The sequence below is a fragment of the Leopardus geoffroyi genome, chromosome C1, assembly GCF_018350155.1.
Source record: "Leopardus geoffroyi isolate Oge1 chromosome C1, O.geoffroyi_Oge1_pat1.0, whole genome shotgun sequence".
NCBI lineage: Eukaryota > Metazoa > Chordata > Mammalia > Carnivora > Felidae > Leopardus > Leopardus geoffroyi.
This window is the reverse complement of record NC_059328.1, coordinates 61798413-61816676: the sequence shown is the minus strand read 5'-3', so window position 1 is coordinate 61816676 and position 18264 is coordinate 61798413. Positions and strand designations below refer to the sequence as shown.

The window sequence follows — 18264 nt, the reverse complement described above, 5'->3', positions numbered from 1 at the left end:
AGAAACTCAAGGAGATTTGATTAAATACATCTATTTTGTGCTGCATAGGAATTTTGGCAGAAAACTGTAAATATAGAGTACCAAGACACATATCCAAGTTTCTCTTCTAAATTGTAGAATAAAGGATATTTGCACAAGTGGATAGGTCAAAGTAGGGGAAATATGATAATGAGCTTTTTATTTCAAAATTCTATCTGCTGTCACATATTAGAGAGTTTATGTGACTCTCCTCTTCTTGGATGAAGGTGGTGCTATTCACCAAAACTAGATATAATAATTAACAGATTCGGAGGAAAGAAAGGACTTACTTATATTGAATATGAGATATCTGTGAGATTTTCCAGGGTGAAAGAACACGACTTATGGTTAGTAATGAGTACTACATAAAAAACAAACATCTCAGAAAGGAGTACTATCTGAAAATATATATTTGAGAGTCTTCGGAATTTAGGCCAGTGGAATTCATCAAGGAAAGCATGATATCCTGGGAAGGTTTCTTAAAATACAAATGTATATTCCCCCCCCACAAATTCTGGTCTTTACTCTGTGGCAGACTGCGGTTCCTACCAATATCTCTCCTTTTCTTTCTTGATAATAAACCCTAAATTTTATTCTAGGCAGAACATTACCTAGCAAAAAGACTGCATTGCTTATCCTCCCTGTAAGATATAAACAGAAGTTATTGGAAAGACCTCTGGGAAATTACCTTAAGACCCATGGCCAATGTCCTTTTGTCATTTTACCCTTTCCTCCATCTTGCTGACTGAAATACAGACATGGTGTTTGGAGCTCTAGGAGCTACCTTGACTCATGAGTAAACCTTGAAGATAGAAACCATGTAGAGGCAGTAAGACAGAGATGATAAATTTTGAAAGATCTTGGGTTTCTGGTGATCTGGTGAATCCTCTGTATCACTGGTGGATAGACTGTGAAGACAAAGGCCAATAACACAGTATTACTTATTAAAACATTCCCAACCAATTTATAGACATCGCATAGTTTACATCTGAAAGTGCCCCCAACTCCCCATGAAACTCCCTTTCAACATTCTATTTGTTATTCTTTCTACACATACCAAATCCATTTGTACTTTTAGGACTTGTGATAATTTTGGTCCCATTTCTCCTTCTTCCTTAGTATTTTTAGTATCTGTAAAATAGTTCTGTCTACCCTTGAGAAAGAAATAGACAGAGCACAGTGGGGGAGAGGCAGACAGAGAGGAAGACAGAATCCAAAGCAGGCTCCAAGCTTTCAGCTCAGAGCCCAGCTCAGAGCCCAACATGGGGCTTGAACCCATGAACCATGGAATAGCTAGCTACCTGAGCTGAAATCTGACACTTTATTGACTGAGCCACCCAGGTGCCCCTACCCTTTCTTAATCTAAATCTCCCTTCAGGCTTTCTGGGCAACACCATTTTGCTTCTCTTTGTTATTTTTTATCTTCCCCTCTGTGTTTTGTTTTGTCATGGCACCCTCCTGACATATCCCCTTTTCCCTCAACCTCCTTTTGAGCATGGTTCAAAGTATATCATTACTATTAATAGACAATTTATCAAAATCATACACAATGGAACTCTTTTCATATTTTCCTCAATTTGCCTATCTTACAGTTTTTTGTTGTTTTTTAAAAAAATAAGATCACTCATGGTAATGTATAATAAATGTGAGAGTTTTTAAAATGTATGTAATAGATATTATTATGGTTGTCATTGTTTTTATTTTTTTCCACAGAATATACTTTCTCATGTTGATTTAAAAAGTTCTAGAGAACAGAGAAAACATGTTTCCTCTATATTATATGAATTAAAAACAAAAGAAATTGGTAAAAAATCAAAAACATCAAGACATCTCATTCAAAAAGGTTAGTTATATGAATTTTTAAATTATATGTGTGAACATATTTTGATGAAGAGTAAATTCATTAGAAATTGGTCATGTTAATTTTGAACTGTAAATATACCCATGAAATACATGTTTAGACTTCTAGATAAAATCTCCATATCTCGTTTAATATTTTTAAATATACATATTCAGAAAGTTGTTTCATGGATATTAAGAACTGGGAGTGTAAGGTGGGAATTAAGAGAAATAGGTATTAGCAAGAACCATATGAAATTGATAGCTTTGTTGCAGTATGGCTAGGTCAGCATGGTTCTTCTTTCAGGAAATCTGTCAAGTATCAGATTAATTAATATAAATCATTTCAATTAAATAATGATATTTAATTTCCTTCAGGCTTTGAACATAATTATATTTGTCAATAAAAATAAATTTTATGTTAATAAGATTTTGGTTGTCAAATGTGTACTTGTTTTTTTGTTGTTGTTTCTACAGAATTTTTTCTGATGTAATTTTGTTATGGCCAGATGACATTCTTTTCTTTACCTCTGTCTTTCACAGAAAAATCATATAATAATCTTTATGAAATTATTTGAAATTGTTATCAATTTCCACAAGGTTTCTCTTAAACCTTTTTAAAATTATTGTGATAAAAATATTTACAAGACCTACCCTCTTAATATCATTAACCATAGTCATAATGTTGCACAGCAGATCTCTAGAACTTTTTCATCTTGTATGACTGAAACTTTATACCCATTTCTCTCTCTAGCCTTTTAATTCTTAAATATTCAAATCTTTCTCTTTTTAAAAACTCATGGTGGTGTCTTTATTCCCTTTTATTTTCTTTATATATGAACTGGTCTATCTCTGCCTTATGTGTCAGTGGCTTTATTTGTTATTTCATCAATTATCCATTAGTTTCCATCATAATTAATATTATTGTATATATTAACACATTATAAATACTTTATATTAGTATCCATTGTACTTTATATATTTCATAAAGCTCTGTATTTTTATTGATTTGTATCCAGTTATTTAACTCCTAGATTTATAAATGAAATGAAATAATAGAAAAGTTGTAGTCTCATATACCATATATTCTTCCTGGTACCCAAGACAATATCATCTAATGATTTTAACTGACTTTTCTGCTGTTTTATATTTCCAAGTAACATTCTTATTCTGCTTTTTTTTTTTAAGTTTTAGATACTGTTCACAAATTTCCACTGTGAGAGATGGAGATTTAATTCTCTTATAAAATCTCCCTAACACACACACTTATCATCACTATTTGGGGGTTAATTAATATTTAATGTTTTAATTATTCAGCCTATATACATATTGCTCATGGCTGAGCCAAACAATGTATTAGGATATGTTTGCTTTTTTATATTTTTTTTTGAAAACTTTTTTGAAAATCTCACCATTCAAACCAGCACTCATATGTGTGTGTGTGTGTGTATATATATGTGTATGTATATATATATATATATATATATATATATATATATATACATATATATACATATATATATATATATTCATGATAAATTTGCTTGAGTCTTTCCTTTTGCTGAATCAATCAGGACTGCTTGCTCTATAAACCTGCTCTTACATTATCCGTCTTAGTACATCTCTTCAACTGTGAGCCTGAGAATTTATTTGTGTCCATGCTATGTTGGGACTCTAATTTCCAGAACTCTCTAATATCTTATTCTTTCCTGGCTTATTTTCTTATTTTAATACAGAGCCTTCTCTACTAGTTTACTGAGGAAATATATACAGGAGGTAAAATTTTTAAATCCTTGAAAGCCTAAATATGTCTTTATGCTACACTTATGTTTGGTTGGTGATTTGACTGTGTAGAGCTTCTTTCAGAATTTTTTCAGAATTGCTTTATTGTGTCCTAACTTCCAGTGTTTCCTTTAAGAAGTCTATTTCCAGTTAGTTCTCAGCCTGATATTTATGAACATCTATTTATTGTTTTTCTCTTCTGACTCGAAACTTTTAGCATTTTCTTTTTTTTTTTTTTTTTTAATGTTTATTTATGTTTGAGAGGGGGAGGGGAAGAGAGAGAGGGAGGGGGAGAATCCAAAGCAGGCTCTTCACTGCGAGTGAAAAGGCTGATTTGGGGCTCGAACTCACTGACTGTAAGATCATGACCTGAACTGAAGTCAGACGCTTAACTGAGCCACCCAAGCACCACTAGCATTTTCTTTTTGTACCAGGTATTCTGCAATTTCACAGTGATTTGTCTCTAGATATTTGTTTGCTTGCTTGGCCAAATTGTTTTTTGATTCAATTTATTGTATCAATTCAATGTAAAAATTTATATCTCTCAGTTCTGGGTATTTCTCTTGTATTTTTTTATGATTATATATATATACACACACATACACACATATATATTTATATATATGTGTGTGTATATATATATAAAACATAAAACCTAACCCTTTTAAACATTTCTAACTGTACATTAAGTATGTTTATACTGTTATGCAAACATCAGGGACCTTTTCATCTTCCTTCTTCAATTGAAACTATATGCCCATTAAACACTAACTCCCAATTCTCCCCCACCCACAACCTCTGGAAAGCACTATTCCAATTCTGTCTGTAGAATTTGATTACTCTAGCTATCTTATATAAGTGGAATCATACAATATTTGTCCTTTTGTGACTAACTTCTTTTACTTAGCATAATGTCTTTAATGTTGATTTATGTTGAAGCATGTCATTATTTTTTCTTTTTTTTTTTAAATTATGTTAACGTTTATTTATTTTTGAGAGACAGAGTATGAGCAGGGAAGGGATAGAGAGAGAGAGGGAGGCACAGAATTTGAAGCAGGCTCCAGGATCTGAGCTGTCAGCACAGAGCCAGACTCAGGGCTCGAACCCACGAACCGTGAGATCATGACTGGAGCCAAAGCCGGGCACTCAACCAACTGAGCCACCCAGGTGCCTTTTCTTTTTAAAGTTAAATGAGTATTCCATTACAGTTGACCTTTGAACAACATAGTCTTGAATTGTGCAGGTTCACGTATACACAGAGTTTTTTTTTTATACGAATACTAGTACTATAAATGTGTTTTCTCTTCCTTATAATTTTTTTCTCTAGCTTACTTTATTATAAGAATACAGTATATAATACATACAACATACAAAATATGTGTTAATTGACTACATTATTAGTGAGACTTTTGGTCCAATAGCAGGCTATTACAGGTTAAGTTTTTGGGAAGCCAAAAGTTATACATGGAATTTCAACTGTGCAGGGGGGTGGTGCCCCTAACCCCTGCCTTGTGCAAAGGTCAACTATATGTAGATACCTTTTGCTTATCCTTTCATCTGTTAATTGACACTTGGGCTGCTTCTGTATTTTAGCTGTTGTAAATACTGCTGCTATGAGTATGGGTGTACAGATATTTCTTTGAGATGCTGATTTCCATTGGTTTGAGTATACACCCAGAAGTGGAATTGCTGGATCATATGGTAATTTTAACTTTTTAAAATACTACCATACTGTTTTCTACAGCTGTTGTACCATTCTGCATTCCCAGAAACAGTGCACAGGTCTCTAATTTCTTCACATCCTAGCCAATACTTGTTATTTTCTTTCCTTTTTTGCTGTTCCTTCCCCACTCCTCCCCCATTTCCTTATTGCTTCCCCCTCCTACCCCCTTCCTTCTCCTCCTCCTTCTTCTTCTTCTATGGTAGCCATCCTAGAGGGTGTGAGGTCATATCTCATTGTGCTTTTGTTTTGCATTTCTCTAATGATTAGATTAGTGAAGCTGAGCATATTTTCATGTGCTTATTGGTATATCTTCTTTATAAAAATGTTTATTCAAGTCCTTTGTTGTCCATTGCCTATTTGTATTGTTTGCTCTTTTGTTGCTATTGACTTGTAGAATTTGTTTGTATATTCTAGATATATATATATATATATATATGTATATATATATGATGTGGATATATATATATGTATATATGCTGAATTGTAGAATGTTTGTATATTCTAGACATATATATATGTATATATGATGCATATATAGACATATATATGTATATATAAGATGTATATATATACATATATACATATGTATATATGTATTAAATGTATATATATGTATATATATGCATCTTATATATACATATATATGTCTATATATCCATCATATATATATATATATATATATATATATATATATACACATACATATATATATACACACATACACACACATTTCTCCTGTTCTATGGGTTGCCTTTTTACATTGTTGATAGTACCTTCATGCACAAAAGTTTTTTATCCATTTGGGGTTAATTTTTATATATTATGTAGAGTCCAACTTTACCTTTTGCACATGGAATCCAGTTTTCTGAATTCCATTTGTTGAGAAGAGTATTGAATCATCTTGATATCCATTTTGAAAATCATTTGATTGTATATGCAAGAGTTTACTTCTGAGCTTCTATTCTATTCCATTGATGTATATGTCTATCTTTTATTTTTTTTGTTTATTTATTTATTTTTAAGAGAGAGAGAACGCAAAAAGGGGAGGGGCAGAGAAGGAAACAGAATGTGAAGCAGACCCCAGACTTTGAGCTGTCAGCGCAGAGCCCCAAGTGGGACACACACTCATGAACCGTGAGATCATGACCTGAGCTGAAGTCGGTTGCTTAACCGACTGAGCCACCCAGGTACCCCATATGTCTGTCTTTATATCAGAACCACACTGGTGTGATTGCTCTAGCTTTGTAATAAATTTCAAAATGATTAGGTATGAGAACTGTAACTTTCTTCTTTTTTAGGATTGTTTTGACTCTTTGGGGTCTCTTGAAATTTTGTATGGATTTTAGGATGGATTTTTCTATTTCTGCTAAAATGCCATTGGGATTTTTATAAGGAGTTGATTGAATTTATAGATTACTTTGAGTAGTAGTTTAGCAATGTTATGTCTTCCAGTCCACAAACATGGGATGTTTTTTCCATTTATTTGTGTCATCTTTAATTTCTTTCAGCAACATATTATAGGTTTCAGCGTACAAGTCTTTCTCATCGTTAGTTAAATTTATTCTAAGTATTTTATTCTTCTTGATACTATTATAAATGAAATTATTTTTTTAATTTCCTTTTTGGATCCCTCATTGTTAATATATAGAAACACAAATGATACTTGTGTGTTGGTTTTTGTGTCCTGTAACTTTGTTGAATTTGTCTGTAATTCTGATAGGGTCGTGTGTGTGTGTGTGTGTGTGTGTGTGTGTGTGTGTGTGTGTGTGTATGAATCTGTGTGATCTTCCCAGTTTTCTACATGTAAGATCATGTTCTGTATCAACAAATAATTTTACTTCTTCCTTCCCAGTTTTCATGTCTTTTAGTTTTCTTGCCTAAATTTCTTGCCTAGCTCTGGCTAGGACTTCCAGTACTATATTAAATACAAGTGCAAAAGTGGGCATTTGTCTTATTCATGATGTTAGAGAAGAAAATTTCAGTGTTTTACCATTGTAGGATATTGTGTGTGTGTGTGTGTGTGTGTGTGTGTGTGTTGTGTGTGTGTGTGTGTGTGTGTGTGTGTGTTTTATGTCTTTTATTGTGTTCAGGTAGTTTCTGTCTATTCTTTGGTTTTCTTTTAGTGTTTTTATCATCAAAGTTTGTTGAAATTTTGTCAAAATATTTTTTTGCATTGATTGAGAGGGGTCATTTTGTTTTTTCCTTCATTCTGTTAATGTGTATTATGTTGATTGATTTTCATATGTTGTACCATTTCCTGCATTCCAAGAATAAATCTCACTTGATCCTGATGTATTATCTTTTTAATATGCTACTTAATTGAGTTTGTTAGTAGTTTGTAGAGGATTTTGCATTAGTATTCATAAAGGATATTGGTTTTCTTTTCTTGTAGTGTCTTTGGCTTGAGTATCAGGATAATGTAGCCTCAGGGGAGTAAGGAGGTATTCCCTTCTTTTCAGTTTTTTGGAAGAGTTGGAGAAGGATTGTTGTTACTTCTTGCCTACTAAAATCATCTGGTCTTTTACTTTATTTGTTGGGGAGTTTTCAATTACTAATTAAATCTCCTTATGAGCTATAGATGTATTCAGATTTTTTGTTTCTTCATGATTCAGTGTTGGTAGGTTGTGTATTTATAGGAATTTGTCTATGTCATCTAAGTTATACAATTTATTTGTGTATATTTATTTTCAGTATTTTTATAATCCTTTCTAATTTTGTAAAATCATAGTAACGTACCTGCTTTCCCTTCTGATTTTAGTTATTTGACCCTTTTTTCTTCTTAGACTTTCTAGCTAAAGTTTTGTCCATTTTGTTTATATTTTTGAAGAGCTATATCTTGTTTTCACTGACTTTTTCTGCTGTTTTTATAACTCTGTTTATCTCCTTTCTGATATTTATTATTTTCCTTCTTCATAGCTTAGTTTAGTTTATTCTTTTACCAGTTCCGTAAATGTAAATTTAGATTGTTTATTTGAGACTGTTTTTCTTTTATAATGTAATCATTTATATCCATACACTTGCATCTTGGCACTGATTTGGATGCATCCTAGAAGTTTTAGTATATTGTGTTTCATTTTCATTTGTCTCAAGATATCTTATAATTTCCATCGTGATTTCTTTTTTATCTTATTGTCTATTGAAGAGTGTGCCATTTAATTTCTACATACTTGTGAATTTTCCAGTTTTCCTTATCTTAATTGATTTCTACTTTCATTCCTTTGTGATTAGAAAATATAATTTCAGCATTTTTAAATGTATTAAGATTAGTTTTATAGCCTGATATATTGCATATCCTACATAATATTCCATGTGCACTTGATAAAAATGTATTTTCTTCTATTTTTGGTAGTGTTTTATATATGTCTGTTAGGTCCAATTTTATCTACAATGTTGTTCAAGTCCTCTGCTTACTTACTAATCTTTCTGGTTGTTCTATCCTATATTGAAAATTGAGGTTGAAGTGTACTAGTATTACTGTAGAAACATTTATTTCTGCCTTCAATCTGTACATGTTTGTATTATTTATTTTATTATTCTGATGTTTGGTGGATGTGTTTATAATTATTATATCTTCTCAGTTAATTGACCCTTTTATTATATAATGCCCTTATTTGTCTCTACTCAAGGTCTACTGGATTAAATGTTAATCTCATCTAAAATATAACTTTATAGGGGTGCCTGAGTGACTCAGATGGTTGAGCATCTGACTCTTGATTTTAGTTCAGGTCATGATCTCATGGTTCATGGATTCAAGCCCCACATCAGGCTGCTTGGAGATTCTCTCTCTCTCTGCTCCTTCCCTTGGCATGGAGTCTGCTTGAGATTCTCTCTCTCTCTGCCCCTTCCCTACTCATTCTCTCTCTCTCTCTCTCCATCTCTTTCTCTTAAAATAAACTTTAAGTAATATATATATATCATATATGACATATATATATATATATATATATATATATATATATATATATATTGCCAAATATCTGGGTCCCATGGTTTAACCAAGTTGCCATGTAAAATTAACTATCACAGAGAGTTTTACTAAGTATAGAATTCTCAGTTGACAAATTTTTGTCTTAATTTCAGTACTTTAAGTATATCCTGCTGCTGCCTCCTGGCATGCAAAGTTTCTGCTGACATATCTGCTAATTATCTTACTGAAAATCCCTTTCAATGTGTATGTGTTGAGTATCTGATGAGTCACTTTTCTCTTATGGCTTTCAAGATTTTTCTTTGTCTTTTCACATTTTCTTTATAAGGTCTCTCAGTGTGGATCTCATTTTGTTTATCTTGTTTAGCATTTATAGAGCGTTTTGATTTATAAATGCATGTGTCTCCTCAAATTTGGGATGTTCAGCTAATGTTTCTTCAAATAACTTATCTATTCCTTACTCTCTTTTCCTTATGGGATTCCCAAAATGCATATTTTAATACATTTGATAGTATCCCATAAGCTCCTTATTCCCTGTTCACTTTTCTTCACCCTGTTTTCTTTTTGTTCCCAGAGTCAATGATTTCAAAAGATCTGTCTTTAACTTTGCTGATTTTTTTCTTTTTGTTTACTTTTGCTGTTGAACTGCTAGTGATTTTTTCAATTCGGTTATTTTATTTATTTTTCTTTTTAAAAATTTCTGTTTAATTCTTTTCAATAATTTTTATCTCTTTGTTAATATTCTTATTTTGTTTATATATTGTTTCCCTTATTTACCTTAGTTATTTGCCCATGTTTTCCTTTGTCTCTTTGAGCATATTTAAAACAATTGTTTTAGTCTTTGTCTAACATGAAAACATGCTAAATATCACTAGTTATTGGGGAAATACAAATCAAAATCACAATGAAATATAACCTCACACTTTTCAGCATGGCTAAAATCAACAATACAAGAAACAAGTGTTGGAGAGGACATAGAGAAAAAGAAACTCTTGTGCACTGTTGGTGAAAATGTAAACTAATGCAGCCACTTTAGAAAACAGCATGGGGTTTCCTCAAAAAATTAAAAATAGAACTATAATATCATCCAGGAATTCCACTATTGGGTATTTACCCAAAGAATATGAAAACACTAAGTTGACAAGGTATATGCAGCCCAATGTTTATTGCAGCATTATTTTCAATAACCAAATTATGGAAGAAGCCCAAGTGTCTGCTGATAGATAGATGGATAAAGAGTACACACACACACACACACACACACACACACACACACACACACATATAAATACAATGGAATATTACTCTGCCATAAAAAAGGAATGAAATCTTGCCATTTGCAACAACATGGATGGAGCTAGAGAGAATAATGCTAAGCAAAATAAATCAGTCACAGAAAGACAAATACCAATGGTTTCACCTATTTGTGGAATTTAAGAAACAAAACACATGAACAAATAAAAAATGAAACAAACCTTAAAAAGACTCTTATCTATAGAGAAAAAAAACTGATGGTTACCAGAGGAGGAGGTGGGTGGAAGGATGGGTGGGATAGGTGAAGGGGATTAAGAGTACACTTATCTTGATGAGCACCAAGTAATGTATAAAATGGTTGAATCACTATATTGTACACCTGAACTAATATAACACTGTATGTTAACTATACTAGGATTAAAATAAAAATCTATAAATAAATAAATAAGTAAATAAGTTTTTGTCTAGTAAGTCTGATATGTGTGTTCAGGGACAGTTTCTGGGGATTTATTTTGTTCCTTTAAGTAAGCCTTGTTTATCTCTTTTTTTCTCCGCATTGTGATTTTTTTTTTGTTGCAAATTAAACATTTGTAAAATAGCTACTTCTTTCCATCTTTGCAGACTTGCATGGAACACTTTCACTATTTAACAAACCCCTGAGCCTTAAGATCAGTTCAGGATAAAGTCTTAGTAACTTCTTAGGTCTTTTCTGGGCATACATCCTGTCTGGGTTAGTGTGTATATGGTTTTCTTCCAGTTTTCCCCAGGTTCATTTAAATGTTTAATTTCTCAAAGCGTCTCTTCCTAGCTTCATTCTGGGGACTTAGATTTTCTGTTGTATTTCTCTGTCTTCAATATTTTTCCCCCAGGAGTCTTTGGCTATATTGTGAGTAACTGCTGTTATTCTCAACTTGATATGAAGCCTTTCTTTTCATCTCTTAATTTTTAGTCATACCCCCATCCTTATTTGTATTTGGTATTTTTGAGTCCATAATTTTTCTGGTTTAACTTCCCCAGAGAGTGAATCTTTATTCTCCTTTAAGGGCCAATGGATGAAAGAGTCACCTGTGTGCTAGTCAAAGGATCAGTTGATCTAATTATGCCTTCCAAACAATTTTTTAAACCATGTTTCAAATTCCCTACCTTTTTAGTGTTCTGTATTGTGAATCAGATTTCTTTGCTTGTCCACATCAAATCTTAAATTTCAACTTCGTAGTGTCTGGTTGTCAGTTTCCTTTTATCTGTGTGCTTCTAGCTTCCAAATGATATTTGGTGTCACTGATACTGTCTTTCTCGTTGTCTTTGAATTTTTTTTTCCTTTTTGGTCATGGTACTGGGGTACAAAGAGGGAGCAAAGAAAAAAGACAGTTGTTTAAGTTATTTAAATATTTTTGTTTAATGTGAAGTCTATATTGATTCTTTAAATTGAGCTGACTTTAAATTGAGCCATATTTTATGTTGAATATGTAGGAGGAAGGAAAAGTAGGAAGGAAAAAAGGAAGAAGTAGGGGAGTTTTGGGATACCTATCCTGTTCCAGGCAAGGGATGACTGAACCCTTGGAAAACATCATTCATAAATCATAGTACTGATTGACTTCCCTTTCAAGTGAATGTTTTGTGCAGCCACAATCAATGTATTGTGAAAATTAAAATGTGTTTGCCATCCCACTGCTAGATAATGTCACACTGTAACATTCAATTTAATTTATTATTTATGTTTTACAATGAGGAAAGTGAGTTTAAAGAGCTAAGATAATTTATAAAAGGTCACAAAATCCTAAAGTGACAGAGCTGGTACTATTTCTAGGTTCTGTATCCTCACTTGAAATCTAGTGTCCTTTTTGTTTCACAGTGATGCCTCCTGAGAACTGTAAATGTTTATGTACTAATTAAATTATGTGTATGGGAATATGGTTGTATTAGATTAAGCTATCTGAATCTATGTAATCTAATAAACTCTGCCATTCCCTCTGTCATTCAAAATATTGTGGAGCCACCCATTTCATATAAAACTCTATTATTTCCCATTTATTTTTAATATTTCTGTTGTTAAAAAGTCGTAGAAATTGAAGACTATCTTACTTATCTTAAATCAATACAATTAGAAGAAATAGAGTAAAAATAACATTTTCCCATATTTCTCTTATTTAAATCATAGCCAATTACTTTATACTTGCTTTATTCAAATGGTTAATTTTTAAAGCAGCCAGAAATTGTACTGATGTTCTTGAAAAGATTTGGGGAGGGGCATAAATTTTTATCAATTCAGTATTAAAAACTGCCTTTGTTTTTTCTACTGAGCAGTATTTTCTGTTACTTTTCAATCAATGAATTTTTATATTTAGGATCATCTTAATCCATTTCACCAATTTTTACATAATAGCATATAGTCAGACTCATAAAGGATGAGAAACACCTTGTGCTGTTAGCAGCATTTGTCCTTCCTTCAATATATCATTTTTCCTTTTAGAATGATCAGTATAATTTCTTTCTCTAACCATACTCAAAAAATGGGCTCAACAAGTCTCATTTTGGAGGATTATGAAGTTTGGGGGTCTCTTCCTTCTGCCATTTAGTTAATATTAGGTAGTAACACTGTGTTTGAGATGTAGACCCTTTCTGGACTACTTATTCATTTCCTCTAAATTGAAAGGTGAGTAATGCTGGGAGTACTTGGTGGTTAAAAGTGCTGTGACAGTCCTATAAGCAGCAGCTTCCTTTAATATCATGATTTTCGTAAGGAGAATTATTTGCAATCGTGGCTTCTACCTATTCTTCGGTGATGTTAAAATCTACTTATGATAAATGCGTAAGTCCATTAGATCAAGTTTTTCATTGTTATTCAAATATTCCGATATTTAAATTTTTTTAACATTTTTTTTTTTTATTTTTGTGAGACAGAGAGAGAGACAGAGTATGAGCTGGGGAGGGGCAGAGAGAGAGTGAGACACAGAATCCGAAGCAGGCTCCAGGCTCTGAGCTGAGCTCAAACCCATAGACCGTGAGATCGTGACCTGAGCCAAAGTCAGACACTTAACTGACTGAGCCACCCAGGTGCTGGCAAATATTCTAATTTTGAATAGAGTAGGATATTCTATTATTACTAATTTTCCTTTTGTCTACTTAACCAAGAATTAAGAGAAAATTATCAAAATATTCCCCTATAACGGTGGGTTTGTTTGCTTCTCCCTAATTCTATCAAATTCTGTTTTTTATATTTTAAGGTAATTTTATTAACTATCTCTATGATTATAATTATTACATATTCTTGGTGAATGGAACCTTTTATCATTAGGTATTTACTTTCTGTATCTCTAATAGTGCTTCCCTCATGCTTTATTTTGTCTGATACTAGTATAGCTGCACCAGCTATATTTTAGTAAAATTTTCCTAATATGTTTTCCATGTTTTTACTTTCGACTTTTTGCTGTATATGTTCATCAGGAAAATAGCAAATAGCTGGGCCCGCTTAATTAGCTCCATTATATGTATTATATTTACTGAGATAGTTGGGCCTATTTCTATCTTACACTTTTTTTTTCCAGTTCCACTCTTTGTTTTCTTCTTTCTTGTTTCTTCATAATTGGTATCTATATTTCCCCTTCTCTTGGATTTTTTTATTTTGAAATAATTTTTAATTACAAAAAATGGCACAAAGATCACAAATTATTCCTGAATGTCCTTTACCCGTTCCCCAAATATTATCATCATATGTAATCATTGTACAGTCATTAAAACCAGGAAGTTAACATTGATACAATAATATTAATTTATCTATGGACATATTCATGTTTTGCCAGTTGTATGTCATTTTTCTTTTCCAGGATGTAGTCCTCCTAGCATCTAGGTTTTAATGGCGTCATCATATACATACTCCTTCTGTTTATTTGGTTTGAGATTTTTTTTTTTAAGAAACAGCAAATCTTACCATGTTATTTGGTCAGCATTACTTTCCATATCCTTTGCAGCATCTCCTAGATTCATCTCCTAGATTCTCATCTCATTTCATTTCACTTTCCTTCAGAAGGTTTCTGTGAAACTATAGTAGAATACCTTCTTTGAGCTTTTATCCTGAAGAATATTTTTTACCTTCCCATTTGAACAATTAGTTAAATTTTAAAGTGATTGTTCAAAATTATTTTCATTCAATGTTCAGAAACTATTACTTTATTGTTTTCATGAATTTAGTATTGCTGTTGAGACATCTCATGTCATTTAATTCTATCCTTTTAGAAACTTTTAAATTTGTTTCTCTATCTTTGGCATCCTTAATATGTATATTATAATATGTATATGTGGGTGTTTGTTTGTTTTTTTCTCCCTGCCTTTGCTCATTTGTATTTGGCATACCTTCCATTATTTCTTCACATGTTTTCTCTCCTTCTGGAACACCAAGATCCTGAATGCTTTTACTTCTGTTCTCCATATCTTTAAACATTTCTTTTTTTTTTTCTTTTTTCTTTTCTATCTCTTTATCCTTTCCAGACTTATTTTGGGAGAATACCTCAACTTGATCTTTAAACTCATGAATTATTCTTTAGTGGCATCCATTTTACTATTTCTATCATATACCTACCTAACATTTTAACTAATTATACTTCCAATAGCACATGTTGTTCAGCTTGTTATCTTTCTCTTGATGTAGTTTTATTTTAGCCTGTGAGGCCATATTTCCAGGAATATGTGGTTCTGTTTGACAATAGCTATTGGGAAATTGTCAATTCCAGACCCTCGTGTTATAATTCAGCTAAGTTCAGTAAGAGGAGAAGTGATAAGTTCTCTGGCAAAGACCACCAAGCTCCAGAAGTAACACTGTCATTTGGTGTCATGTTACCGAGTTTTCAAATCAGTTATTCTTCAAATCCTTAGAGAGAGAGAATCTACCTATATTGCAGTCTACTATTGGTAGGCCATATTGTTATACTAATTTTTTCTTTCCCAAATTATCCCAATAGATTTCCATCTGATCTTGCTACCAATACATCATTTCAAAACATCATATCTGTTTTATGATTTCCTTGTTCCAATTTAAAAACAAAAGAAGGATCACTGCCTATAGAATAAACTTTTTGGTATGGCTTTCAGGTACTTGCATATCTGGTTTTGGATTATTTTGTAGCCTCATTTCTCAGTATGTCTCCCTCTTTACAAAGGTTGTGTTCTAGTTATACACTACTACTTATCATTTCAAGAATATAGAACTGTTTTGCTAATTTTTTTTCTTCCACCTGGAAGTGCATCCATTTTTGGTTCTTGAAACTCACTTATTCTGCAATACCATAATTGCATTTGTTTTTCTCCAGTAAGCTTTTGAGGTCCCCAATAATCACAGTTAATGCCTTGGTCTTACGCATCCATAACACTCTATTTGTTTTTACCTTTTGTTATGGTTGTTTTGGCAAACTTCTTCTTGGCAAAATATTAATTCCTTAGTAACAGTGACTTTTTAAAAAATTTCTCTCTGTCTTTCATAATATCTGGCAGAGTATTGTGCCCACAGGAAGTATTGTTAAGAGATCGTCAATCAATATATAAATGAATTCTACCTTTATCCAAAAGAAGTAGATTGCATGACAAGTAAGCAAACAGATGGTAGTAATTCCTTGTTCTACTCTTTTAAGTGTAACAATTGATGCCTCACTATGGAGTCAACTGGGATTCAATGAAATCTCCCTATACCCTATATATAGCTAATTACAGATTTTACCTTTTTATTCCTTAATTTTTCAACAAGTATTTATAGAATAGGTATGTGCACTTGAGAGAACAGTTATTCAATGAACAGTAATTCTGCCAGCTTATAGGGCAGTGTTTCTGAACCTTATTCAAATCATGACGCATGTTTAAAATGATAAAATGTTTATAGCACATTAAGGCAAAATGTATGGTTTAGGGAGAATCTACATGGGACCTGGTAAAAATGTCATACTTTTTTATAGTGTATTTCTTTATGTTATACAATTATGATAAAAATATAGCATATTAGGGAATATACATATATATATATATAATATCTGTGAAGTAAATATGAAGTATATATGTATATAACATAATATGAAACTTCATATATGTGTGTGTGTGTGTGTATACACATAATACATAACTAAAATTCCCAAATAAGATGTCTTAAATATTTTTAATAAGAATATGGAACTTCTTTCTGTAAATGTGAATTTCTATTTCAAACTTTGTGATTTAAATAGCTGTGTACTACTTCTGGTCACAATTTAGTTGTCTTATTTTTATAGTCTTTATTAGTGAGAATTTTTAAAAAATCTTATGCCTTATAATACTTTTTACTTTAAAAATATATACATGTACTAAGTGTTGAAACTAACTTAAAATAAAAAGAGGGGTGCCTGCATGACTCAGTTGGTTAAACGTTGACTCTTGATTTCAGCTCGGGTATGATCTCAATGATCTCACACTTTGTGGGATCAATCCCTGCATCGGACTCTGCCAGCTCAGAGCCTGTTTGGAATTCTCTCTCTCCCTCTCTCTCTCTGTCCCTCCCCCAAGTTGTGTGCTCTCTTCTCTCTCTCAAGTAAATAAATAAACATTAAAAAGTATTAAAATAAAAAGAATTCAACTGTATTGAATGCTAGCAGAAAAGTCTTAGAATAAAAGAGCAAAACAGTATATATTTGAATTTGAACATGAGAAGTCAGTGGCGAACTTGAAAAAGACCAAGTTCAGCAAAGTGGCAGAGAAAAGAACCAGGCTGGCAAAGGTAAAAGCAAATAGAAGTAAAGAAGTGAAGACATTGCCAAATTTTATTTTTTTGAACTATGGTCTTCATGTTTGTAGTAACCTTATGACACTGAAAGAAACAGATCAACCTTCTGAATAAAAGAACTCTTAAATTATGGTCCAATGACATTTTTAGTGTTATGAATATCTTATTTTTATAATTTTAAAATTGATAATTGGTATATAATATACAAAAGAACATTATGATTAGAATATTTGAATAATCAAAACTTATACCCAAAGTTAATCCTGGATATCAGAAAGTTTACAAATTATAGGTTGTTAACAAGGAGAGAAAGTTGGTAAAAGCAATTAGGCAATTATTCCTCTCTTCTTTTAAGGTAAAGAGAATTTGAATGAATGGCTACATGTTAATATTTTTCAATGTGGTATAGTCAGCTAAGCAGTACCGAGCTCCTAACAGGCCAGAAATGTCTTCATTAACAAGATCATGAATGTGAGCAATTATTGCCTTATAATATGGCTTATTGCTAGGAGAACCTATCCCCTAGATACCATTTCTCTGATTCTTAATCTTTTTTTCTTTTTCCCTTTGGTCACAAATCCAAATCTGAGGAAATTTAATAATGTGATAAAATAATTAACCTATCTTTTTCCCTAAAATGCAAATATGCACCCACATTCATTTGATTTATAATTTCAAGGGGTACATAGATCCACTAAGGCCTATTCATGGTCCTCAAATTACCTTATAAAAATAAGAATCACATAATTTAGCTTACAATTAAGTGTTTATGCTGCGTCCAAAATCTCCAGAAAAAGGCTACCCTAATAGGTAATGGTTCTGATATCAATTACACATTCTGTGTGTTTTTATATCTTCATACCTTGAGCAACTCCTAAGCCGTAGGCACTGCGTATGATTCCTTTGAGACATATGTAATGTTCACTGATTCCAAAAGAATATAAATTAGTCTCAGTGCTATTCATATCATCTGTTACCATAACTTCA

The 18264-nt window shown here is 32.0% G+C and overlaps 1 protein-coding gene across 1 annotated transcript in view; it reads left to right on the top strand.

Moving 5' to 3' along the window:
* LRRIQ3 (leucine rich repeats and IQ motif containing 3) overlaps window positions 1-18264 on the top strand; it is a 222684-nt gene that overhangs the window by 153184 nt on the left and 51236 nt on the right. Inside the window, exon 6 of the mRNA XM_045477858.1 lies at window positions 1732-1861. Within this exon, the coding sequence (XP_045333814.1) occupies window positions 1732-1861 (130 nt within the window). The remainder of the gene's footprint in view (window positions 1-1731; window positions 1862-18264) is intronic.